General features: G+C 40.4%; 1 protein-coding gene across 6 annotated transcripts in view; it reads right to left on the bottom strand.

Moving 5' to 3' along the window:
• The window catches only part of LEKR1 (leucine, glutamate and lysine rich 1), a 175,671-nt gene that overhangs the window by 53,085 nt on the left and 96,959 nt on the right, over nucleotides 1-25,627 (bottom strand). For 5 of the 6 annotated variants that reach the window (XM_074190807.1, XM_074190806.1, XM_074190812.1 and 2 more), the window contains one exon: nucleotides 18,042-18,227. The exons of the other annotated variant lie outside the window; for it this stretch is intronic. In XM_074190807.1, coding sequence (XP_074046908.1) covers nucleotides 18,042-18,227 — 186 coding nt within the window. The remainder of the gene's footprint in view (nucleotides 1-18,041; nucleotides 18,228-25,627) is intronic. 6 annotated transcript variants of the gene reach the window in all.

The following is a 25,627-nucleotide window of genomic DNA, read 5'->3' as shown; positions in this document are numbered from 1 at the left end:
GACAGCAGGGGCTTCCTGGGGCTTCTGGCACCTACACCAGGAAGGCATACCTCCGCCCCAAAGGTGTGAGGGAAGGGAGAGAAGCAGCATCCTTTAACCACCTACTGTGTCCTTGGCCCATCACAGACAGGATCTCGTTTGATCCTCACTCACCCCTGGGGAATCAGGGCTTTTATAGCCTCATTGGATAGTTGAGGAAACTGAGGCAATCAAAGTGAAATGACTTGCTGAGGGTGAGCTGGCTCGAGCATACCTGAAGTTTGATTTGAACTGACTCACCCCCCGGGGGCCACTCCCACCTTGCAAAGGGCATGGAGTGAATGATTTATCCATTTGTGCCCTCTAGCTCCAGACCCCACCTCAGGTACCAATGTTACCAGGCAGTCTGGCCATCGGACTTGGGCATCCTGGTAGTGACAGACAGTCCACAAATTCTTTGAACAAATATTTAGTGAGCTGTTCCTTTATCAGCTCCCCTTTCTTCCCACCAGAAATGACTTGTCTTAAGAAATCATTTCATTCCCTTCAGGTTTTCCCCAGAAGGGCAAGGTTCAAAGGGGACTGGAAAGTTGCACAGGGTATGGTTCCTGCTCCCAGAGACCCCATGCTATTGGTGACTGGCCCTGATGATTTCATGTTTGGCCCTGATTCCCTTGAAGATGCCTCACCATGCCTGCCAGACTGGCTTGGAGACTATCAGTAACTATTCACTGGATTAGGAACAATAAATAATGGAGCATATTCACAATTTGAGATTTGTTTCCAGGCTCATTGCTGATATAGAAGTGAACAATCATTCAGAAGGCTGACCACATATACAATTCCTACGAATCACTACAATTGATTAAGTTAGAAATAGGCTATAGGCTCCTTGCTTTCTAATATGGTGTAGGTGGCCAAACAAAAATACATACATACAAAAGCAACAATTCAACGAAAGCCGATTACTAGAGTTTCTCTATACCTGAATTTTCCAAACGTTTTTTCCCCCAGAGGTAGGTCAAAACCTACTTGGGAGGAATTGTCTCAGTGAAAATATTTCAGAATGCTTTTTAGCATTTTCTAATGATAGCCTGGGCAGCTAGGTGACACAGGCATGGCGGGCCTGGAGTCAGGAAGATACCTCTCCCTGAATTCAAATCCAACCTCAGACACAGACCTGTGTTGTGATCTTGGACCAGTCACTTCATTTTGTATTCCTCAGTTTCCTGATCTGTAAAGGGAACTGGAGAAGGAGATGGAAAACCCCTTTCAGGATCTTTGCCAAGAGAACCCCAAATGGGGTCATGAGGAGTTGGACACAACTCAAACAACTGAACAATAACAAAAAACAGCATCAATAATAAAAGGCTCATTTTAAAAAATAGGCTTTAATAGGAGAGCTCCTTTGACCTTCCTATAAGAAACAGTAAGCCCCAAAGGAGTCAGTATGCCTCTTTCCCCACCCCTCTCCCCTCTTTCAACATGTCATGACAAGATCTGAGAATTTTGGCTGTTTTCCTTCTAACCTGTTTCATGGGACTAAAAAGACAGAATGGGGACATCATGATTGCTGGTGTGTCTTGAGAACGTCAAAGACTACAAACATCACCTCATCTAAGCCTCACCATAACTTATTATTTCATTTTGTTTTTAGGTTTTGGCAAGGCAATGGGGCTAAGTGGCTTGCCCTAGGCCACACAGCTAGGTAATTATTAAGTGTCTGAGGCCAGATTTGAACTCAGGCCCTCCTGACTCCAGGGCCGATGGTTTATCCACTGTGCCACCTAGCTACCCCTTACCATAACTGTGGAGGGCGGCAGTACAGGTACAGTTATACTCAATTTAGAGAAGAAACTATAATCCACTGATCCTTGACAGGTCCAAGCACTCTCTCCACTAGGTCAAGCTTCCTCTCCAAGACACAGAGTTAGATTCAATGTTCACCTTAATTCAGTTCAACAAAATAATAAAGTATCTACGAGAAGGAGTCCTGTTCTAGGTAATCGGGATATAGAGATTAAACAAGAAATAAGCCCTGCCATGAGAATCTTGTATTCTTCTGGAGTTGGGGGGGACAGTGATACAGTTGGTCTACAAAGACAAATTACCGCTCTGCACTACAGTCTTAGAGAGTGGCCTGGAAGGCCCTGAGAATTTAAGTTACTTCCCCAGGGACCCATAGCTAGTATGTATCAGGGGCAGGACTTGAAACCAGACCCTCACTCTGAGGTTCTCATAATGCAAATATAAAATAGAAAATTAGGAGATTAAGGACAATGTGAAACCACATGATGGTTAAAAGGTTATTTGGTTTTTTGAATAGGATATACAGAATTGAAAGAAGATTCCTTGGTGAAATAAGCTGGGTCTAAGAAGATGAAGGGCAGCCAAGTGGTGCAGTGGTTAGAACGATCAGATCTCACCTCAAATACTCACTAGCTAGGTGATCCTGGGCAAGTCACTTCACCCTGTTTCCCTCAGTTTCCTCATCTAAAATGAGCTGAAGGAGATGGCCAAGTGTTCCAGGATCTTGGCCAAGAAAACCCCACACGGTATGCCAGGCCTGAACAACAAGGGAAGGTGAAGGTCAAAAATGGAGCTCCCAGTCAACAAGAGCATAGGCCCTACTATGAATCAGCCACTACACCAGACAAAAGTGAGACTGTCCCTGCCCCCAGGAGCTTCCATTCTATTGGGGATATCACATGCATCCCTGAGTATATAAACAGTACACACAAGGGAAATATAAGGTGCTCTGGGAAGAAGGAGGGATCAGGAAAGTAGTTGGTGCTTGAGTCGAACTTTATAGGGAAGAGGGGGTTCTAGGAGGCAGAGCAGAGAAGAGGGTGAATTCTAGGCATGGTGGGAGCACATCCAGAGCTTGGAGCCCTGTGCATGTGGGAGAGTGAGCAAGTCAGTTTGTCTGGAGCCTCAGGAGCTGCAAGAGCAGGGCCAGGGAAAGGGTTTGAAGGGCCACCACTACGGGCCAGAAGAGTTTCTAGAGTGGGGGGGAGGTGGGTGACAAGGCAGAATCTATGATTTTTGGAAGCTGGGTGATGGCCGCATTGGAAAGATAAATGATAATAAGGAGAAAGTAGAAAGAACAAGCTCTAGTACCAGATTAACTGTTCTGGGTGAGGGAATACGATGAGCTGAAGACTGGCAGAGGGTTTGGGAACCTGGGAAACTGGAAGGTTGGTAGTGCCTTCAACAGAAATAAAGAAGATTGAGGAGGGGCTGGGGGGCATAGTTAGTGCTATTTTTGACACTCAAGTTTGAGATATCAATGGGACTTGCAGGTGATATCCCAAAGGAAGTTGTTCATGTACAACCAGAGCCCAAGTGAGAAACAAGGATGAGATATAGATATGTGATAGTCTTCCACAGAGAGATGATATCAGAGGAGCTAATGAGGAAACTAAATGAAAGTTAGGGAGAGAAAAGAAAGATACCCAGCAGAGGGTCTTGGGGAAATACTATCCCTACAGTTTAGAGTTATGATATCAGTGATGAAGGAGTGATCAGAGGCATAGAAAGAAAAAAGAGAGCCATTTCATTACAAAGCTGAGGGAAGAAAAAACCTTAAAATATGGAAGCCAAAACAGTAGACAAGCATCAGATATAATAAAATGGTCACAAAGGATGATGTTCGATAAAAGCCCATCAGATTTTATGATTTAAAAGCCCTTGCTAGCTTGGTATGAGATAACCTCTGGGGTCTTTTCTGGTTCTATGATTTTCACTGTGATTTTGCGTTGTGGCCTTGCTGGAAATTCAGGTTGCTGTATGTAATTTAGATTGTTAAAATAGCTACAGTATTTGGTGATTTCAGAATTTCAAGCAAAATAATGAAACCACTATGTCCTAAAGCCCCAGCTGCCCATTCCTTCATCCTGCTCAACTCCTCCATGCTCTCCAAGTCACCACAGATATGAATCTCATCACTGCAGAATACAAGCTTGAGAACTATCCCACTTACCCCTGCCCTCTACCTGGATGGGGAGGGAGTCATGATGAGGGGGTTAGAGGTAATTCAGTATTTTAGTTTAAAAGGAAGGAAGGAATCCTGAAAATATGTTATCTGGAGCAAGAGGACATAGAAATTATAATGTCAACAAAGGAATCAATTAAGTAACAGAAGAGCCAACACAAAGACTTTGAAATATTTGCTAATGGAAAATGCACTAGCAGAGATAGTCCTAATCTTTCACAGCATTATATGCTTTGGTTCCCATCACTGTGATAGCGACTAGTGTTGCCTCTTGCAAAAAGGTCTTATTAGTGGTTATTGTATATTCTGGTAATAAAGCAGTGAGTTCTGTTTTCTCTTAATAAATAAAGACACATGGGCAGGCTGTGGATAGAAGATTAAGCCACCTGCACGAGGAAGCTCCTTCAGTTCTGCTGTTAGGAATCCTTAAACAAGTGGATTGTTCTCGGGTGTCCTTCTCCAAAGCTAAACAAATTTGACTTGAATTTCCCATAATTCAGCATGCCATTGGATGATGAAGCAAATGGCCCTGAATGCCTCCAGAAAGAAAGGCACCATTGGCGTTAAACACCAAGCAGATGCAAGGCGGAACACATGGAAACAATCCAAAACTTACAACAGCAAATTCAACTGCACTGTGACTGCTTTCTTTGCAGATATTAAATAAGAAGCAAATGATTTAAAATGAAAAAGACAAAAAAGGAGCTCTTTGCCTCTCTTCACATGCCAACAGCTGCAAGCTGGAGAGCAGCTCCTCATCTGATTTTTGGTAATTAGTCATTTAAAAGAATCTTATGATTCTGAACTGTTTCTAGAAACTACAAATACAAAAGGTACTCATCTGGGGAATTATTTGATAGATAAATAGAAAACTTTCATTTTGGGGGAAGATATACTTGAGGAAATACATGATAAAACTTTTCAGGTGAGAAGGAAATTAAAGCTGGTAAAGAAAAAAACTGAAAAAAATTCAAAATCTATAATATATAGAAGAGAAAAATTCCAGATTCAATAAGTGTCATTGGGGGTTTGGAAGAAATTTTTTAAAAATATTAAAGGCAACTTGAGAGAAGAAAAGGATTTTAAGAATTAGAATTGGTCAAGTAGAAGTTACTGAATCCAGGAGACATCAAGAAACAATTAAGCAAAGTCAAAAGATTGAAAAAAAATGAAATGCCTCATCAGAAAAAGAAATGACTTGGAAAATGGATCAAGGAGAAGTAATTTATTGGACTCTCTGAAACCCAAGATCAAAAAATGAACCTAACATCATATTTTTCAAGAAATTATAAAGAAAAATTATCCAGTTACCATAGAATCAGAGAACTAAGTAGAAATTTGAAGCATTCACCATAACCACCTGAAAGACATTCCAAAATGAAAACTCCCAGGAAAAATAGAGCTAAATTCCAGAGGTCCCAGGTCAAGGAGAGAACATTGCAAGCAGTCAGAAAGGAATAATTCAGATAAAGTAGAGCCACAATCAGAGTACCAATATGCTAAAAGGTGTAAGAATAGGGTTCCTAACCTAACTTACCCATAAGAGGCCAGACCTCCCCAAGACTGAACTTGCATGTGCTTCAGGCTACATCCTAAGGGTTGCTCAAGGAAAGAGAGTCCATGAAATCCTCCCTCCTTCTCAAAGTTCATTAATGTACATTAACCAAAGAAACTTTGGGGATAAGGGAAGGTATTGACAGACTAGGGAGAAAGAAAATTAATCAAATTCAAAGAGTGAAGGGGACAAACTTGGTCTCAGTATGACCCAGTTATTTTATTTACTATATTGTTAGACCAAGAGTTTCACCCTTTGAAACTTTTTTGTGGGGGTTTGTAAATTGTATATAATGAATTCTCTACCATCTATAAAAGAACAGCTTGCCTAAAATACAAAAATGACATTCAAAGGAGGAAACCTTTTCAGATATAATAAAAGGCTGATAATGGAAGGAAGCACTTTGATGAGTATTCAACAATCTCAATCACAGATTAAGGTGCTTTCACAAACTTATTCTGCAAAGCTCTGATGCTAATACAGACACTCATAATTCTTTTCACTTTAGGGACTCTATAGTGAAGGTCTGATTCACATCTTAACTGAAACAAGCATTCTTGGAGATTCACTTAACATTTTCTGCATAATGTCAGAGGAGACTGGAAAAAAGAGAGAGAGAATTTCAGATGTAAGCATTCTAAGTCCAGAAGATTATGGGAGAGTGAGTGGCGCTCAATCATGGAAAGGAGATGTCTGGGAAATATGTGTGTGTGTTTGTATATACTTATATATTTATTATAAGAAGAATAGTCTCCATCATTTTCATGACCATTGTAATCAAACTTTTACTTCTGAGATTTTTGTCATAAAGTATTTTAAATGCCAAGCTTTTTTCAATCATAATACTGTTAACCTAACCCCACCTAAGAATGTAATCACAAGAAATACATAGGAAATTATATGATCTATCATATCATGAATAAAGACAAGGAGTCAGGAAACCTGAATTCTATTTTCAGATCTCTCATTGATTTTTCTGTGACCCTGGGTAAACTATTTTAACTACTTTTTGCCTCATTTTCTCAATGAGCAAAATGATGATATTTTTTAGAATCATTCTTCTCACAGGAATGATATATTCTGATTGATTCTGGTACTGCTCTGAGTACTTCAGACTAGCATTTCATTCAGTGAGAAAAGGAGCTTTTTTCCCCTTTAAGATATATTGGGAATTTTCAGGATAAAAAGATGCTAACAATGGGAGAGGTATGGGGAAAGGGGGATAGAAAGGAGCAGGGAGAAGTAAAAATACTTAGATTCTTATGGAGAAGATAAATAAATGCCCAAGGTCAAGTCCAAGGGGAGGAAAACTTCACTATATAAATAATCCCTAAGCCTGATAGAATTTTCTTCCCACAATCAAGAAAACATAGGCTTTATTTTATTTTATTTTATTTTATCCAATGATGGGTGTGGCAAATCCAGGTGTTGGCAGTGATGGTTATAAGGTAAAGGTCCCTTAGGGAAAATGACCCAGGACAGTGAAAGTTTATCACTTTAGGGCAGGGGTTCTTATCATGGAGACCATGATTTTTTTGAAAACAGTATTTTGATAATTATATTTAGATATTATTTACTTCATATACCTACATATTTTTTTATTCATTTTAACACATTTTTGGAGAAGGGATCTATTTGGCTTCACCACATTGAGAGTCAGGGGCTGACACACACACCAAAAAGACTGTTTATCCTACAGATACACATACACATACACACAACCCAATACAGACATGTCAATGTAGCACAGGCATTTTGAAATCCCTTCATTCTTATCTACAGACAGAGAAAGTCTCCCCTTTAGGCATCTCCCCATCAACTGGCTAGTGTTGTTCAGAGCTAAAAACAGCCTTGGGAAAGGCCCCCTCCAATTCATGGATGGAGTTAAGGAGACACTCCGAAACAGGAGCTATTCATTCAAGGCAGCAGTTAACAAGGTATTCTCACCTGGTGAGCGTTCTCTGGTGGAATCAGAAATTGGTCTGGATCCTTTTATAAATCCAGTCCCAGTCTCTCCACTGAGCTCTAGTCCTGCAGAGCCCATTGCCTACTAGAGACATCTCAGACTCAACAAGTCCAAAGCATAATGGATAACTTTTTCCTCCAAAACTCTTCTTCATCCAAACACCCTCACCAGCATCCTCTCAGACACACACATGTATCAGACAGGTCTCTTTACTCTCCCTCACACTGAATCGGGGGCCAAATTTCATCATTTCTCCCAGCACAGTGGGTAACTATTGCCTTGGTTTGGAGAGCCACCATCTTAGTTCAGGTCCTCTTCATCTCTCACCTATTGATGTCCCTGCCTCAAGTCCCTGCCCCCTTGCAGTTATCCTCCACCCAGGTGCCAAAGGGATTTTATTTAAGGATAGATTCTGACCAGGCCCCCCCATTCAAGAACCCCCCAGTTTTTCCCTCTTGTTTCTAGGATCAAATATAAATATCTGATTTTTAAAACCCTCCATTTTCTGGCCTGCTGTTGAAGGGTTATCATTCATTTCTCCCCTTTCCGGACTTGCTAGCCCTGTCAGACTGTCCTCTCTGTTTCTCCATCTTCCAATCCTTGAATGTCCTCCCTCCCCATCTCAGCTTCACAGAATCCCTTCCTTTCTTTAAGACACACCTTTCCTCCTCACCTGTCTTACAACCCACTCCAATTTAATTATTTGAATTTATTCTCTATCTACTTATATATGTACAACCTGTTTACAAAAAAGAATAAAAGGCCTACAATAGTAGGTGTTGTTTCTTTTGTGAGTGTTTGCATGCCCAGCATCAAGTGCAACTGCTTAGTAACTGATTCTCATCTGTACTGGAGTGTCAGTGTGGGTTTGTCATATGGACCATTTGAGGCTGGTGTGTGTGTGTGTGTGTGTGTGTGTGTGTGTGTGTGTGTGTGTGTGTGTGTGTGTAGCAGAAAGGGGCTAACAGTGAGGAGGGGAGCCAGCAGAAGCTCTGAAGGCTCAGGGGAGAGGAGGACCAGCTCTTCCAGTCCTACTTTGGGGTTTTAATATTTACATTAAAAAATGGCATGGTGTGTACCTAGAAACCTTCTGGTCTTTTTCTTTTCTTTTTTTTTTTTTAAAGCAGCATGCTTCCCACTCCCCACCCCCACCCTGACGAGAGATCAACTTATCCTTGGAAAATCAACATTTACAGAACATGCCAAATCACAAAACAAAGTACAGATTTATCTGGTTGTGATTGGAGCAGAACTTGAAAAGTTTTTTAACCTTATATGTATCCTAAAATATGTGTCCTTCACATTAATTCCTCCATTGAAAGTGGAGCCCTGGAAGGTAATCCGTAAATACTGTGAAAGGAATGAATGAGGAACAGACAAAAGGAAATCTGTCTACGGGGAAGTGGAAGGAGTTCTCCAGGAGCAAAGACACAAATAAAGGCCTATGTAGGCTATGTGCAAAATAAATACTAGGGGATAAAAATGGAGGGTGTGAGCAGGGGAGGGCCGGGGGGGGGGGGGCACCAACAGAAAGAGCTTCATTCAGAAATCTGGCTCAATTGGTTTCTATCTGATACAGGTCAGTTGAAAACCACAATTGCTGTCTGGTTCCCAACATGAGATTCCCGGGGGGACCAGGCCTGGGTGTTGGGCTCACTTACCACATTGCTCTGATTATTTTCTCCTCCAGCAGCTAGGCAGAGCGGGGCTGGATGAATCATAACTGCTCCCTGATTCTAGCTCCCTATTTTGAGGGCAGATAAGATTACAGTGGCTGCTAGCATTCTTCCAACTAAAGATAAGGAGATAAGTCTAAAAGGCAGAGAAAATAATAGAGGAAAGTAATGATGGGGGAGGCTTCTGGAGAGAGCAGGCACATGGGTTCTACACAGTCTCCCTCTGGAGCCTGAGGAAGAATTGATCCCTGTTGAAATCCTGGTTTGTTTCATTCTAAGGATAATCTTGTGGTTTGGCATCAGTCTCCCGAGGAAATGCATGAAAATGGACTTTAGAACAGTGCCTTACATTCATGCAACATGTTACCATATTTTGGGGGCTGGGGAGCATTACTATTAATATTTTTAAGTTGGAGAAACAGGCAGAGAAATGTTTCTTGGCTTCTTTGGAGATTGGGTCAATGGGTTAAGGCAGAGGCCAAACAGGACCCAGGTCAGTACCAGCCCAATCTTATTCTAGTTCCTCCTCTATCCCATCCTTATTGCCTATGGTCTCCCCCAGCCACCAATAACAGCACAAGAGAAATGGTCATCTTTCTCAGAAAAAAAAAATTCTCATTTTCCTATCTGTTCTGAAACCCAAAAGTTTCTTTGTCAGACCCAATCCAGAAAGGTTTTCTGTTCAGAACCAGGTTTGAAAGGAAAGTTGGCAAGTTGGCCAAGTGAATTTCAGGGAAGGATTTTAATACTGCTGTGATTTATCTGAACTCTGCCTCTTGTGATTTGTGACTAAAGAAACTAAAGGGCACTCTATCCTACCAGGTGGAAGGGAAATAAGTTAAGCTGACTGGTTTACTGGTCACACTGACCTCTGAGAAGAGCATTGCCAATTGGGAAAAATTATGCATTTGGGGGCACTTATTTTGAAAGTTCCATCAGTGTAAACCAAACACAAAATTACATAACCATCTGTAACTAAATCTACAGATAGGAATGGAAGGTTTCATTCACTGGAAAACTGATTTCTGTTTCCACTATTTTCCCTACAAATCAAGATTAACAAATAGAATTAAGAAAAGCTACCAATTCCATCATTTGAAGGGGGTTAAAATGTCAGTTTCCAAATCCCAAGTAATAATAACAACAACAAAGGAGAATGACTTAATAGAAAAGGAGGAGAAAGAAGAAAAAGACAATTCTCTAGTGAGTATAACACTGATCTGCAGCTGCTTTTCTACCATCTAGGTGTATGACCTTGGCAAGTGACTCAATTTCTCAAGGTCTCAAGGAAAAATGGGAGAGTTGGGATCAAACTTCTAAGCCCCAGGGTGTTTGTATTTTCTAAGAAGCCATTAGGCATATTCAACAGTGACTAAAAGTTTTCTAAGAAGACATTAGGCCTATTCAACAGTGACAAAGGATGTAACAAAAACTAAAATTTAGATAGAGGCAAATAAATTTCTATTTAACTTTGAAAATGCCTAGACAAAGCATTATGTTGATGAAAATAGAATTGTTGACTTAATAACAAATTTGATCAGGTTTACTTTATATACAAAGACTTCACAGAAGATCTTTTCCTCTTCCCAAATGTCTGGCATGTTTTTGGAAAGATGTTTCTGAATTATAGATCCTATGGATGGCAATTACCAAAAGTCTAAAGAATCTTTGAGATTATAATTTGCTGGAGAGATTCAAATGCTATGGTTTCTTGACCACAAGGCAGACATTCAAGGGTTGTTTTTTGGAGTGATATAATCAAATAAGAGGAAGGAGATATCATACAGCTGATCAGAAAAAATCGGGTTGTTATAGGGGGATGTGCCCTGCTGGGTCCTGGTCCCAGGGGTATGCATCATCATAGAGGGGCTGTTTTCCTTCCTTGGGAGCAAGGACAGGTCTTCTCTGCTGGTTTCCTGTTGGCCTCCTGCATGGCTGCCAGGCTGGGATAGAGGATACCTTCAAAAGATTGAAGGTCACTTCTCCAACGGCTTTCACAGAAAAGAACAGAGCTCAGCTTCTGGCTGGGACAGGGAGCAAACCTGGCCACTTTGTCTCCCACCTGGGCCTGAGTCCATGAAGGCACTTGAACCTCTGGCCCTCCTGAGGTTCTTTCTTGTTCTTCAATCATTTCAGTCAGGTCCAACTCATCATGACCCCACTGGGGTTTTCTTGAATGGTTGGCCATTTCCTTCTCTGGCTCATTTACAGATGAGGAAACTGAGGCAGACAGGGTTACATGACTTATCCAGGGTCATGCAGCTAGTTCAGTATTTGAAACTAGATGTGAACTCAGATCATACTGACTCTAGGCCAGGGATTCTATCCACTGTACCATTTGGATGTCCTCCTGTGGTCTTAAGCATCTACACTTCTTGATATGTGAGTGTCCCAGCAATCGGGGAGACTAGGAGATTCTCCAGGGGCAGGCAGTCAGCAAGATCAGGAGATCTACCATTGCACTGGGAGTTTTCACTGAGAACCTGGGTAAGTGACAATTGCCAAAGTTTTGAGGAAGCCTGTGTGACCCAGACCGGCAGGAGTCAGAACAACTGAGCAAGGGATCAAATCATCCCTGGTCAGATCATACACACAGCTTGATCGGAGAAGGGGGAATGTTGTTCAGTAACCACTTTAAAGGGCAACTACTCTCCCCCAGGGGGTGGCGAGGTGGGGCAATGGCTAGTGCACCAGGTCTGAAGTCAGGAAGACCTGAGTTCAAATCCAGCTTCAGGACTAGCTGTGTGACCCTGGGCAAGTCACTTAACCTCTGTTTACTTTGGCTTCCTCATCTGTAAAATGTGCTGGAGAAGAAAATAGCAGACTATTGCAATATGTCTGCCAAGAAAATCCCAAATGGGGTCACGAAGAATCAGTCACGACTCAACAATAACTCTTCCCTAGGGACCAGGTGTAGAGGGGAGAATGCAAGGATGCTGTGTACTTTGGCCCTTGACATAGCTCTTACAAAGGCATATTTACTAGGAAGGTATTGGGGATACTTTAACTGATTAAATGATGTCCAGAAGCACACTGGTGGGGGCCTGCTCATAAGGGAAAGTATGAGAAACTTGCAAATCCTCAGTGTTTCTCCGCTGGTCCTAAATGAACGCTGGAGATCAAATCTACTACTGCTTCTGAGAGTTAAGATAATGAGTCCAGACCCCGAGCTCCAAGCGCAAAATTAATATAATTCAACTAACAACTTCATTAGTGCTAAGAAGATCTATAGGTTTGGAGGTTTTTTTTTTTTAAATAAAATAAAACTACAGAAAACAGAAAGTGTGGAAAGACTGAAGACAAAAAGACTAGTCCCCACAGCCATAAGGAATGGATTTGGGTTTAGGCTGCATTGCTAGGCTTGAATAATATAAAGATTTTCAAAATTATTACAAAAACTAATCCTGCTTAAAGAAGAGAAAGATTAGAATCCCGGTATGGCTGATAAAGACATGCATGTCTGAGATTGAGAATGTTCTCTTGGCCTGCATTAAAACACAAACCAGAGCAATATTTATTGGATCTTAAGTCTCCCAAATATGCTCTAACATTTTGCTACCCAGTGGAAATAGGAGGATGATAAATAGAACCCTGTATCATAGTCATGTCACTGGATAAGATAGAAATTACACATGGGATTCATTTGTTTAGAAGGAAATTTTCCTTTCTCAGTTTTCTCATTTTTTTTACTTTTATTTCTCTTTGTTCCTGTACTGCTTTCCTGTTCTACTCTCACAAATGATAGATTTGTTCCCCCAAACTTTATCATTATTTTTTTTACTATCAATCACTTCTTCACTAGCCTAGAACACTGATTTTTTTCTTTTTAAAACATGGAATCTTTCTCTTTTCTAGCTTACTCTGTTTCTCTCTCCTCTGCCTCTCTCTTTCATTAAGATTTTCCATCTAAAATCAATAAAAGTCACAAGCAAAATAGATTATTATTATTATTATCATTATCATTATTTTTAAGCAACAAGTTTTCATTAAGCATTTTCTATGTGCCAGACCCTGTGTCTGGGGAGAGGAATAAGTGCCAATGAAACCACCCCTACTCTTCTAGAGTTTCAAACAATAGCTAATGCCGACAAGCAAACAGCTAAAGAAAGCCATTAAGGAAAGACGTAAAATCAAGATCTCCCCAAGAAGAGCCCCATCTTTGGAAGTGAGCAGGAATTACTGGCACTCTTGAACCAGGCCTGTGCCATCACCCCAGAATCCAAGACCCTAACCAGATCTGACTCCTACAAAGTCAGAATAGGCAGGGGTCCCACAGATAGACCCGAAGTGATGAATCTGAAGTGTGTGGGGGGGGAGAATCTGTGGACAATAACCACATCAGCTTTGTAGGTCCCAACGCTTTACAAGTCAGAAATGGGGCAAGTTGTCAGGACATTAAGCAGGAGGTCTCACTGACATAAAGATCACCAGAGAGGCGGCTCCTACCCCAAACGACAAGTTTTTTCTTGTCCAGCTAAGGACGTCCATCCCAGGCCTTGGTTTGGAAGTAGGAGGAGATTGGTCTTGCAGGGGAGAAGAGAAGGGTCTAATAGGGCTGCAGCCAGGAGAGTGGGGAGACCAAGGAAAGGCCCTGGGGAGTGGGGGCAGCAACCGCAGAGGAGATGAAGAGTGAGTGGGCCCAGTCACAACTCTCCCAGCTTATCAGTTCCAGTTCTCTGTCTCATTTCCAGAAACAACTGAATGCTATCACAGGATCATTCATTTAGAGCTAGAAGGACCCCGGGGGGAGCTAGTCCACTGTCCTTGTTTTCTAGAAGAAGAAAAGGAGGAATGATGTGTCCAAAGTCTTTACACATTCGAATAGTCAAGGCAGAGTTCCAATCCAGTGCTCTTTTTACTCAAATGCAGAACACACAGAGACATCAGATCCCTTCACCTCACAGGGGTGGGATTATATCTTTTCAACAGCTAAGCAAGCCCCTTGGAGAGTGAAGCCATGGCCAGAGACCATCTTTATTCTGTTTTACCATTTTGTGAAGCATTTTTTGGAATGTCTTAATAATTTCAGTATTGAGATGCTAACTGAAAAAAAATGATGAAAAAATATGAAAAAATCTCTACCCACCCCCCAGCCATATTTCATTAACAGGTGCATGGGGATCTGGTGTTCTTGTAGTTGGGGCCAGTTCTGCTAGGCAATTCCTCCCTGGGTCTCCTCATTGTCATTGTCAATAGTCCCTCCACAGTGTTACAATACAGATCCCTGGAAATGGTTTATTCCACTTATTCCAGATTGTGGGTTACCTAAGGAGGGGATTCATCCACCATCATTAGCAAAGAGCTGTTAATGGCACCCCCTACTGTATATGGGCTACATGACTCAGGAATTAGGCTGAACCTGAAACTGCACACCATGGACCCCAGCACTAGCTGGAGCCCAGGTTCCCGCTGGACTAGTGATGAGAATGCAGTCCCCAAGGAAGGGGAAGCTGAAGAGGGGTTAGAACTAGGAGCTAATTCAAACTGCACTGTTTCATGCTTTCTAAAGATGCTGAAAAGCCCAAGGAAGTGGCACTTATTTTAGCCAAAGGATTCTGAACAAAGTCAGAGAGTGATCCAAGCCCCAAAATCCAAAGCCCCTTATGCACATTCCCTCATTAGAACGGCACAACCATTTTGGGAGGCAGCAACTCCAGCTCCTCTTATCCCTGTTTCACAGGTGGGTACAGCTCTCACAGCTAAGTTTTCAGTTGTTAAGCCTTGAAGAAACACAAGGTCTTCCCAGGAGGCATCTTGACTTGCTTGTGAATTGGATTTAAGTGAGGCAGAGTTGCACAGAGGCAACATCCCCCTCTGAAGTTCAGTGGCAAGACAATAGTCAAGATGACAAAAGGTGATGACCTGGGATGCACTGGATGACCTTGGTGTTTTCGATGTCAGTCCAGGCTTCAAGCCCTCTACACTTGGCACCTGCTTCAGCTGCCTCCATTCTCATCCATCCATTCTGCTGGAGGAAGTCTTCACATGCTTGGGGTGGACAGTCCCTTAACTCAAATATGGGTTTGAGGCCTGTCAGTTTTCCCCAACTTGATTTAGTTCATCTGCTGAGACAGTTTTAACTGGGGATGTCAGCTTCTCAGAGTCACAGATGAGAAATGGGGAACAGGTAGGTATAAAAGACGGAGATGAGCAACCCTGAAAGGGCTCAGCAGCCCCGAAAGGACTCAGCAACCCTGAAATTGGAGGTGTTCCTTCTTCTGAATAGCCCATCTATCCACAGCCAAGGAGGCATAAGAAATAAGACTTCATCTATCATGGCACACTGTCTTTCAGATGAAGGAAAACAAGTGAATTTCAGTAGTCTACTACAGGAAATACTGTCCTTTAAACCCATTTCTTTACCTGCTCCCATTTTTGTATATTAGAATTATCATGGTTCCCCTAGACCAACCAGCCTGTCTCATTGTTGAGGGAGGGGCAGGGCCATCTGAACTGTGGGAGGGGGTGGCTCTCTTCGCTGACAGCAGCCTGGAAAGGCCAGGGCTCTCCTCTAAAACATCATCCTATGCATTATGGAGCTATTATCCTGCTTTAAACTCAATCTGCTGAGCCCATTTTCACCAGTGCCACTACTTGGAAAAATGATTTCCAATAACAGATTGGCCCCAGCTGCCTCTGAACTAAACCAAATGGATGTCTGAGTCTGAGCCCTGTGCCCTTGGCCAGTTCTAAAATGGGAGGTGTCTCTGGACAGATTCAGGTAGCTTATGAATAGAGAGGCTTCATTTTTCTTAGGAGAGACAAGGGGAAGTGCCTTGATTCTAGTCTGTGTTTAGACTAGATATGTTTGGATATTTATAACATCATTCATGGTTCATATGAAATTATCAACTTAAAAATTTTTCTGCTATATGTGGTCAAACATTTAGTTAATTCACCCCTAAAAAACTCCTAGATTTATTGAATTTCAAGTCCTGCCCTGAGGTTGCCATGGCAGTACCAGATCAAATGATTTCACGGGCTTTATATGGCCAGCAGGCCAGACATTCCCCATTCCTGGTTTAGACACATATACATAACCCCAAGAAGCTTTAGGCTCCATTTTTGTTTGTTATGGGTTTTTTTTTTTTTTTTGCAAGGCAACGGGGTTAAGTGACTTACCCAAGGTCACACTGCTAGATTATTAAGTGTCTGAGGTCAAATTTGAACTCAGGTCTTCCTGATTCCAGGGCCAGTGCTCTATCCCCTGCACCACCCCTTCAGGTTCCCTTTTATAGACATCTTCAATCTTTATCCTGAAGTGGTATTGACTTTAGAAACTAGGAGGGCCCAATTTTAGGTAAGGATTAGTTGGGTTTGACTTCCTCTCACCAATGCATAAAAGTTAAAATGTCAATGGGGAGGTTTGTTATTACATGAAATACTTTCAAACGGAAGTGGCAAAGTGAATGGATTGATAAAAAAAAAAAAACCCACTCTGTTCTCTTTGCCCAAGTGTCCAAATATAGATCCAGGGAATATTCGTCTCTATCCACAGTTATTTTTATAAAAACCATAGGAACTTTTGTGATTGTTCTTTCTTACTGTGATAAGGAGGCTACTTAAAAATAGAGTTCAACATTTCTCTTGAAGGCCATTATTTTAAAATAAATATAGTCATCCATGCCACTGGCTCAGTGTTTCTAAACTGTGTTCATATGCAAAAAGAATGTTGCCTGGGGCTATTTTTCAGGGATCCAGGTGGACCCAGAGGAAAAGTTCTGATCTCTAGGTAGCTTGTGCCCTTTTTGAGCTTTCATATATACATTTGGACTGAACTAGCATTTACCTGAAACTATCAATACTAGTACTTATTGGGGCGGCTAGGTGGCAGTGGATAGAGCACCGGCCCTGGAGTCAGGAGTGCCTGAGTTCAAATCCGGCCTCAGTCACTTAATAATTACCTAGCTGTGTGGCCTTGGACAAGACACTTAACCCCATTTGCCTTGCAAAAAAAATACTAGCACTTATACATTGATGAAGTTTGATGCTGAACAGCTGGCCTGAGATCAATCTCATCTTTTGATTAAAACTCCTTTCAGGGCAGGGAGGGAGAAGAGCTCACTTTGGGGTGCAGAAATTGTGTGTCTGTCTCACTTCACTTATTTCAAAAGTTTTTCCATGAAAATCATTCAGCTAGACAGTTTCTCGGCAAACAGACACAGCCTGTTGTCAGGGATGCAGAAGACATCAAGCACAAAATGGGAAAGCATGGGCATCAACAGGAAATGCTAAGAAATCTTGCCTGAGCTCATTAATGGTTAAGACATTTCCCCTTTCCTCTCAAGTGAACCGATCTCCCCTAAAGCCTATATAATCCTGTAGACACATACCCCAAACCCTGGCTACAAAAAGAGGAAGCACTAAGGGCCTCTGGAAAGTAAGGTGCTTCACCCCACTGCTCCCTAATGGTAAGAAACAAAATGACTGGTCCGATTGCTCTTCTGTCAAAAGGTTCTATTATTCCTATGTCATACAACATAGTACTATCTTATTCTCTCTTACTCTCTTGCTTGCCAAATTGTCATAACTCTAGTTCCAGACTGTGGTCCTTCTTTAAGCCTCATTCTTTTTTTTTAATTTTTAATTTTTTTAGGTTTTTGCAAGGCAAAAGTGCTCTATCCACTGTGACACCTAGCCACCCCAAAGCCTCATTCTTTACACTGGGAGATAAATGTTCCTGATCCTAGAAATACCTTACTTCCTATGAATACAAGAGATAACACCACAAAGTAGATCTATAAAATAGTTGGGTATATATTCTTCTTAATTTTGAACTGTACTTATAAAGGAAGATGAATCCTAAAGGTTCTTATTTGCATTTATATATTTATGATTTTTTGATGAAAACTCAAACTATTTCTTTCTTACCTAGTATTTCACTTTGAAGTTCATGACATCTCTTTAGCAAGGCTACTCCTTGTTGGCCTATAACCTGAAACTGTTGAGATTTCAATATCGCTGCATCTGAGACCATCTTCAGATTTTTTACTTCTTCCTCCAGGCGCACCTTATCTCGCTGGACTAATGATAAAGCTTTGTTCAGATTGGCCATTTCTGTGAAGAAAAATCAATATTCATAGGTGTGTATGGCTGAATGCTGAAACATTTCATTACAACCTACTGAAGAGGTATAGCTCAAAAGTCTATTTTATTTCCTAAAAAAGAAACCAAGGACAAAAGGTCCCAGTCCCAAAGTTGGATAAACTATTTATGCAATTCTTATTATCCTATGTCATTATTAAATGTCTCTAGAGCCTGCTTAGTAAATGTAGACATTCTTGAAGAAATGGAATGTTCATAATTTGCCAGGCTTTCTACAATTTAGATTGGTTTTCCAGAAACAGGGTTCATTAAAATAAATACAAATAATTGGCCTTATGATAAAGTAGATGAGGGATGAGAATATCACTACTGAAGTAACAAGGAGAAATGACAGATATATTATAAAAATGAAAGAAAAAATATGATTTCCAATATATGTCATCAAAGTACAAAGGGACCAGGAAGACTATTCCCAAATGGCCTAAGAAGGTACTTCCAGAAACAAAAAAATTATGTTCCCTCTGTTATACTCTACTGAAGCACCATGCTCCTTTCTGGCCTCCTTAGTTGAAAAGGGATGGTTTCAACCTGAAGAACATCAAAAGAAGGGCAACCAGAATGGCAAAAGGTTTCAAATCTGTTTGGATTGAGGAGCTGGAGATGTTAAGGCTGGAGAAGTGAACACTCAGGGGGGACATGATGGCCATCTTCAAAGACCTGAGGTGATGACAATGGGTGATCACTTGCAGAATAAGACAACAGTGACATTTACTTTTGTGTCTAGGTCAGAATAGATGACCATTGAGGTTTCTTCCTACTCTTGGAATCTGTATATGGGTATTGATAATACTGTGCCCAAGAAAAGAATTCACTGCAGTAAGCACTAACCTTTTTGTTTTCTTCCTTGAATAGGAAGTAATGCATCAAAACTGTTGGTAGGACCAAATTCTATAGGATCATGATGGAAATACATAGTTCTCAATTATAATGACCCAACATTTTTTCCAAAAGCAAAAGATACATAAATAAGATTCTTGAACAAAAGTGGAAATGTATTTATAAAGAGTGATTGACTCAAGGGAGCAAACTCCATGTGGATGATGACAATGCTTCACCAAGCATTCACTTAATCCCTGGCTATTATTTTTGCTATAATATGGAGCTGGTCTTAGAGACTAAAGGGGAAGGCCAAGTCAGTGACCACAGCAAGTGATAAAACAGTGTGGGGCAGGGAGATGGTGGGACCTGCGAATGGCTTACAGTAGGGGACGAGTTTAGAAACTGCACATAGCTGGCCAACCATCCAGGAAGATGGACTGACATAATGGGGAAGAGCTTTGTCTGGGGAGAAAGTAGCTTGTGGAAGAAAAATGGGAACAAGTGAAGGAAATGGGTTTATGTCCAGTATTTTTCAATCTATGTTCGAGACCTGGAGATCAAAATGAGCAGTAGCCAAAAAAGATAAAGATAAATTTACTGCCACTATCTTATACATTGAAAAATTATAGAAACCACCAATTATGTCATGAAAACCACTAATTTATCCTAGGCCACAGTTTCAAAAAAGACTGTGTTTTGTTCTCAAAATAAATATTAAAGAAAAGAAAGCTGGCATTTCTTTGTAACTAGAATTTCTTCTTAGTATTAAAAAGCTATAAATGTGACTTCTCTTGGCTGAATCAACTGTACAGTACCCTACCAATTTCTATCTATGGATAAGTCAGAATGACACTGATGAGGACAGAGGGCACACACAGATATGTATTTATCATTTGGTAAAATAGCGCTAGTGGCTTTGCACGCTGACAGTGCTATCAGTCACCAAAATAACTCCTTATGTCAATGTGACTTTCTAGCTGACATTAAGAGAGGAATCTGTAACACAAATGTATGTCGATTTTATTCTCACACATGGAAAACTACTGTTAAGATCTCAAAGCTTAGAGTTAGGAGTTAGCTGTGATGTTTCTATTGCTAGATTAAGATCAAGGCGGCAAGGCCGGATCTAAAGAGAATTCCCTTCCCTCATTTGGCCTCCTTGACCTTGGGGGACTGTCAAAAAACAAGTAAACAGTGGTGCCCATTCATTGAACTGCTTGAGTTCAGATAACTGAGTGTAGCAAACTTTTTCTAATAGAAAAAATGTGCTCACTTATGATCTTTAAATCATGGAAATGATCATTATCTGTAATATCTACTTTCTATTATTCCCACTTTCTCTCTCCTTCCTGTCAAAGGGCCATTCATCACCCAGTTATTCTTTCTCATCCCAAGTGATTCTTTTTTGTTGTTTTTGATTTTTTTGCAAAGCAATGGGATTAAAGTGACTTGCCCAAGGTCACACAGCTAGGTAATTATTAAATGTCTGAGGCTGGATTTACTTAGGTCCTCTTGATTCCAGGGCCTGTGTTCTATTCACTGTACCACCTAGCTGCGCCCGCCCCCCCCAAGTGATTCTTGACTTTCTGTGTCCTCCCAGAAATTCTCCCTAGAGTATTTTCCTGATGGATCCAAAGTCTTCCTCTAGAACTCGTTGCCTTCCTTGATTTTTCACAGAGAAGCTGACACTGATTATTCTGTGATGGCTTTGGAACTGAAGAGGCAGCTTTACTAAGTGTTTGAGCCTCAGTCAATCAACCAATAAGCATCATCAAGTGCCTCCAATGTGCTAGGCACTGGGCTAAGGGCTGGGGATACAAAGAGGGGCAAAAGACAGTCCTTGTCCTTATGGAGTTTACAATCTAATGGGGGAGACAAGACGCAAATAAATGTACCCAAAGCAAACTATGTTCAAGATACATAAGAAACAATCAACAGAAGGAAATTACTGTAGTTAAAAAGGGTTAGGGAAGGCTTCTGGTAGAAAACAGGAATTTAGTTGGGACTTAAGGAAACCAGGGAAGTGAGTAGGGGGAGTGGGAGGAGAGCATTCCAAGCATGGACCAACCAGAAGGTCAGTGTAACCTGATGAACACTACAAGTCAGGGAGGAAGGTGTGACAAGCCTGGAAAAGTGGAAGAGGGTTAGGCTATCAAGGACTTTGAATGCCAAGCAGATTTTGTATTTGATCCTGGAGGCAATAAGAAGTCACTGAGGTCTAGTGAGGGGGTGGGGGGTGACATGAGTGGACCTACATTCTAATAAAATCATTTTAGTGGCTGAATGGGATAAGATTGGAATGGGAAGACACCTGAAGCGAGCAGGCCCACCAAATGTCAGCTATTGCTGACATTTGAGACCATGAGGACCCATATCAGGATAGAGGCAGCATCAGAGGCAAGAAGGGAGTAGGTGTCACAGAGATGAAATCTGCAGGCATTAGCCACAAAATAGATATTGGTGGAAGGGAGAGGGTTAGTGAGGAATCTAGAATAAATCTTACGTTGTGAGCCTGAGAGACTAGAAGATTCTACAGTCGTAGGAAAGGTAGGATTTGGGGGGGGAGGGTCTAGAGGGAAAGATGATAAGTCTGCTTTAAACATTGAGTTTAAGATCTCTACTAAACATCCTGTTTGAGATGCTTGAAAGGCCGTTTAAGACGCAAGATTAAATTTAGGTCAGCAGGGTCTGAGGCAGGATAGTTAGATTTGAGAATCATTAGTATAGAATTGGTAAGTAAATCCATGGAAGTTGATGAGATCACCAAGTGAAGTAATATAGAGAGAAGAACCCTGGACAGAACCCTGGGGCACCTATGGTTAGAGGGAATGCTCTAGAAGATCCAACAAAGGGCACAGTCAGAGAGGTAGAAGATAATCAGAAAAAACTGCTGTGCCGAAAGTCTAGAAAGAAGGGAATATCAAGGGAGAGAGGCTGATCAACAGTGTCAAAGGCTGCAGAGAGGTTAAGGAGAAGGAAGACTAAGAAAAGGCCACTGGATCTGCAACTTGGAGTCCTTTGGTATCCTTGGAGAGAGCAGTTTAGTGGAATGAAAAGGTCAGAAGGGCTTAAAGGCTTAAGAAGAGAGGGAGAGGAGAGAAAACATTTCTTGCAATAGTCATCATTGCCTACTTGTGCCCCCCATAGATATGGCCTTTTGGGTCCCTTTGGTTTTGACAGGAATTTGGGTTTTTTTTGTTTGTTTTTTACAAGGCAATGGGGTTAAGTGACTTGCCCAAAGTCACACCAGGAATTTGTTTTAAAAGAATTAAAAACATACAATGTTAAAAAGCTGAGCTTTGAATTATGGTACATGAATATAACAGAGGATGAGCTGCATTGTAAGAAACAATAATTTTAAAGCAAAGAAGTATAGGAAGATTTAAATAAAATAATAGAGGACAGTAAGTAGAGCTAGGAAAATAATATGCCTAATGAATACAACCAATTTCTGATAAGGGGCTGATATGAAAAATATATAAAGTTATGAATAAATTGTTGTCAAAGAAAAAATTGCAAACTATTAGCAACTCTGTGGAAGATTGCTTTAAATCACTAATAATTAGAGAAGTGCAAATCAAAATACCACTAAAGTTTGACTTCATAACTTTGATGAAGATGACAGAAGATGGAAACAGTCAATGTTGAAGAGAAGGGCAAAATAATACATCATTGGTGAAGATGTATTTGGTCCAACCATTCTGTAAGACAATTTGGAATAGGGATTAAAAAAACTAACCTACCCTTGGAGTCAGAGTCCACTAGAAGTCATATACCCCAAGGGGGCCAAAGAGAAAGAAATGTTCCATAGACACCAAATCTGTAGCAATCCTTTCTGAATTAGCAAGTAAGTACTAAAAAAGTACATATCCAGTAATTTCAAAATGGCAAAACAAATGGCAGTAGACAAAGATAATGAAATATTACTGGGCTATAAGAAATTATGAATGAGAAGAATTTTAAAATGTTTCTATGAACCAATATGGAGTGAAGTGAGTAGAACAAATAAAACAATATACAGAATGATTACAACAATGTAAAAACAAACAACTAAGAGTTAAAACTGGATGCTATAATTAGAATGACCATGCTTTGCTCCAGAGAAGAGTTGAAAAAATACATTTTCCTTCCTTCTTTGCAAAGGGACTATGGCTATGGAATACTAGACACAGTTGATGTGTTAGTTTTCAGATGTGCTCTTTCTTCCTTCTTTGATCTTTCTTACAAATGGCAACTTACTGTACTGGAGAGGAAAGAAAGATGTTTGGAAATGAAGATGGTGAAAAAAATTTTTTAAGACTTTTTTGACGTGTCCATGGATGTGATCCCATGTGCTGAGCTCTGCTAGGCCAGGCTCTGCCTGCATCTACTCTGTTTGTCTCAAAGTTATTATCTGTTCTTTCACAAAATGAAAGAACTCTATGAGCTCTACATACTGGTTCCTCCTTTTGTCCTTTGTCTATATTGAAAATCCATTTCTAAAAATGTCAGGTCTTTGTTTTGTTCAACCTTTTAACACTATTAGATTCAAATAAACTATTTTTAAACAAATACTTCAACTAGTCCATTCTTCACAATAGCAAATGGAAAAATGCTCTTCAAACAACTTATAACTTTGATTGTTTTATTTCCAAATTGTTCATTTTGCTCTTTGCCACTCCAGTCTTTCCCAGGCTCCACATTGTTCCTAAACATTTCATTGTATCACTCCCCTAGCTCTGAAATCTCCAGTGATTCCCCACTGACTACTTCTTAAAGCCTGGACTCACTGGCTAGAATTGAGAACCTGCCATGCTTCAGTTCCAACCTGCTTTTCTGACCTCATTTTCTCTCTCTCTCTCTCTCTCTCTCTCTCTCTCTCTCTCTCTCTCTCTCTCTCTCTCTCTCTCTCTCTCCATCTCTCCACCTCTCTCTTATTCCTCAATTCTAGGACTCTGCAAAACCACCTCAAATGAGAGTTACTGATTTGGGTGTAGATCTTTCTATTTTGCTAGAGTGTAAATTCCTTGAACATTAGGACTGTACCTTATTCCTCTCAGGACTTTTCAAAGAATAAGTTAATATTCATTAAATAAAATATTGTATTCTCCAGAAAAATATCTAAATGGTTTTCCAGAAAAACATTAACCCAATATCCTAAAGCTTTTCCAATCAGGTAAATAGTAATTTTTGAAGTATTTTGTATAATTTTTGTATAATTTTGAAGTATTCCAAGATCCATCTTCAGAGCTCTTTAATTTAGTCTAGAAGCCACCTTGGATCAAAGAATCATTGTAAATGCATTAAAAAAATCTCTCTAGTCCACTCTTGATAGGTAGGATTCCATGAAAAACATGGACTAACTTTCTTTTGGGACCCTCTATCCCTTATTGAGTATTGGTTTAGACTTTGATTGCAAAAGCACAAGTCAATCATCAATTTGGTATGGAGAAGGGGATAGAAAAAATACTTTACACATTTTAAAAAGTATAGCTTAGTATTAATATATAATGTCTTTTACATTCATTTTGAAAAAAAAATGTAGCCTTGATTTTTTAAATCTACCCATGGATAAACAGTTAAATTTACAATATTTTAAGGTAAAATAAGAGCAATTAGAAAGAAGTTCTTCACTTTACAAAATAATTCACCACAAAATATCTGAAGAGTGTCTGTCTTGTGCATTAACCTAATTAGATTTAGAGACATTCAGTGTGTATAAAGCTTTTTTTTGTAAACATTTACTGCAGAAAGTGAACAAGACTCCTAACAACCAAAACAGGTCACATCTTTTACTCATTGCTAATTAACTCTTGCATTCCCCTCAAATGATGATGTTCTAAACATTCTCTCTTGTCAAGCCTTCATCTCCTTCCTTTCTTTCAATCTCAGCAGAGGTCCTTTACAGAGATAAAAAGACATTAGGAACCTCCCCAACTGCTCTGTCATATACTAAAATTTTCAATAAATCTCAATATAGTTTCTTTTTTATAATTTACATATTTTTGTTTTTCAAACTACATGCAATGATAATTTTTAACCCATCTGTTTTTTTGAAGGTTTTGAGTTTTACATTTTTCTCCCTCTCTCCCTTCCCTCCTTTCTCTCCCTGAGAAAAAGAAATCTAATAAAGGCTCTACATGTGTCAATATATTTTCAATATCCTCACCTATATTCTCCTCTTTGGCCTTGGAAGAATGGGTAGTTCTCCCCATTGCCAAGGGTAAGCCCTCTAGAAATAATAATACCCTTCCCTACAGTTTCCCCTGTGACCTTGTTCCATCAATAATTTCATTTCTCATACATCTTCAGTTTCCCCTTCAGTACTGTCTTATCTCCTTCCTCTTCCCTGTTACACACACACACACACAAACACACACACACATGTATATTGTGCCCATACACCCACACTCTTCACCATGCTACAAAAGATTGTCACTTAACTTCTGATACCCCTTTCAGTTCCTTTCACTCTAAAAAAAAACGTTGTTTCCATGACCACAAATGACCTCAGAATTGAATTCAATGACCTTTTTATCTATTTATTTACAAGG

This window comes from Macrotis lagotis, chromosome 6 (assembly GCF_037893015.1).
Source record: "Macrotis lagotis isolate mMagLag1 chromosome 6, bilby.v1.9.chrom.fasta, whole genome shotgun sequence".
Taxonomy (NCBI): Eukaryota; Metazoa; Chordata; class Mammalia; order Peramelemorphia; family Peramelidae; genus Macrotis; species Macrotis lagotis.
This window is presented reverse-complemented; position numbering and strand designations above follow the sequence as displayed.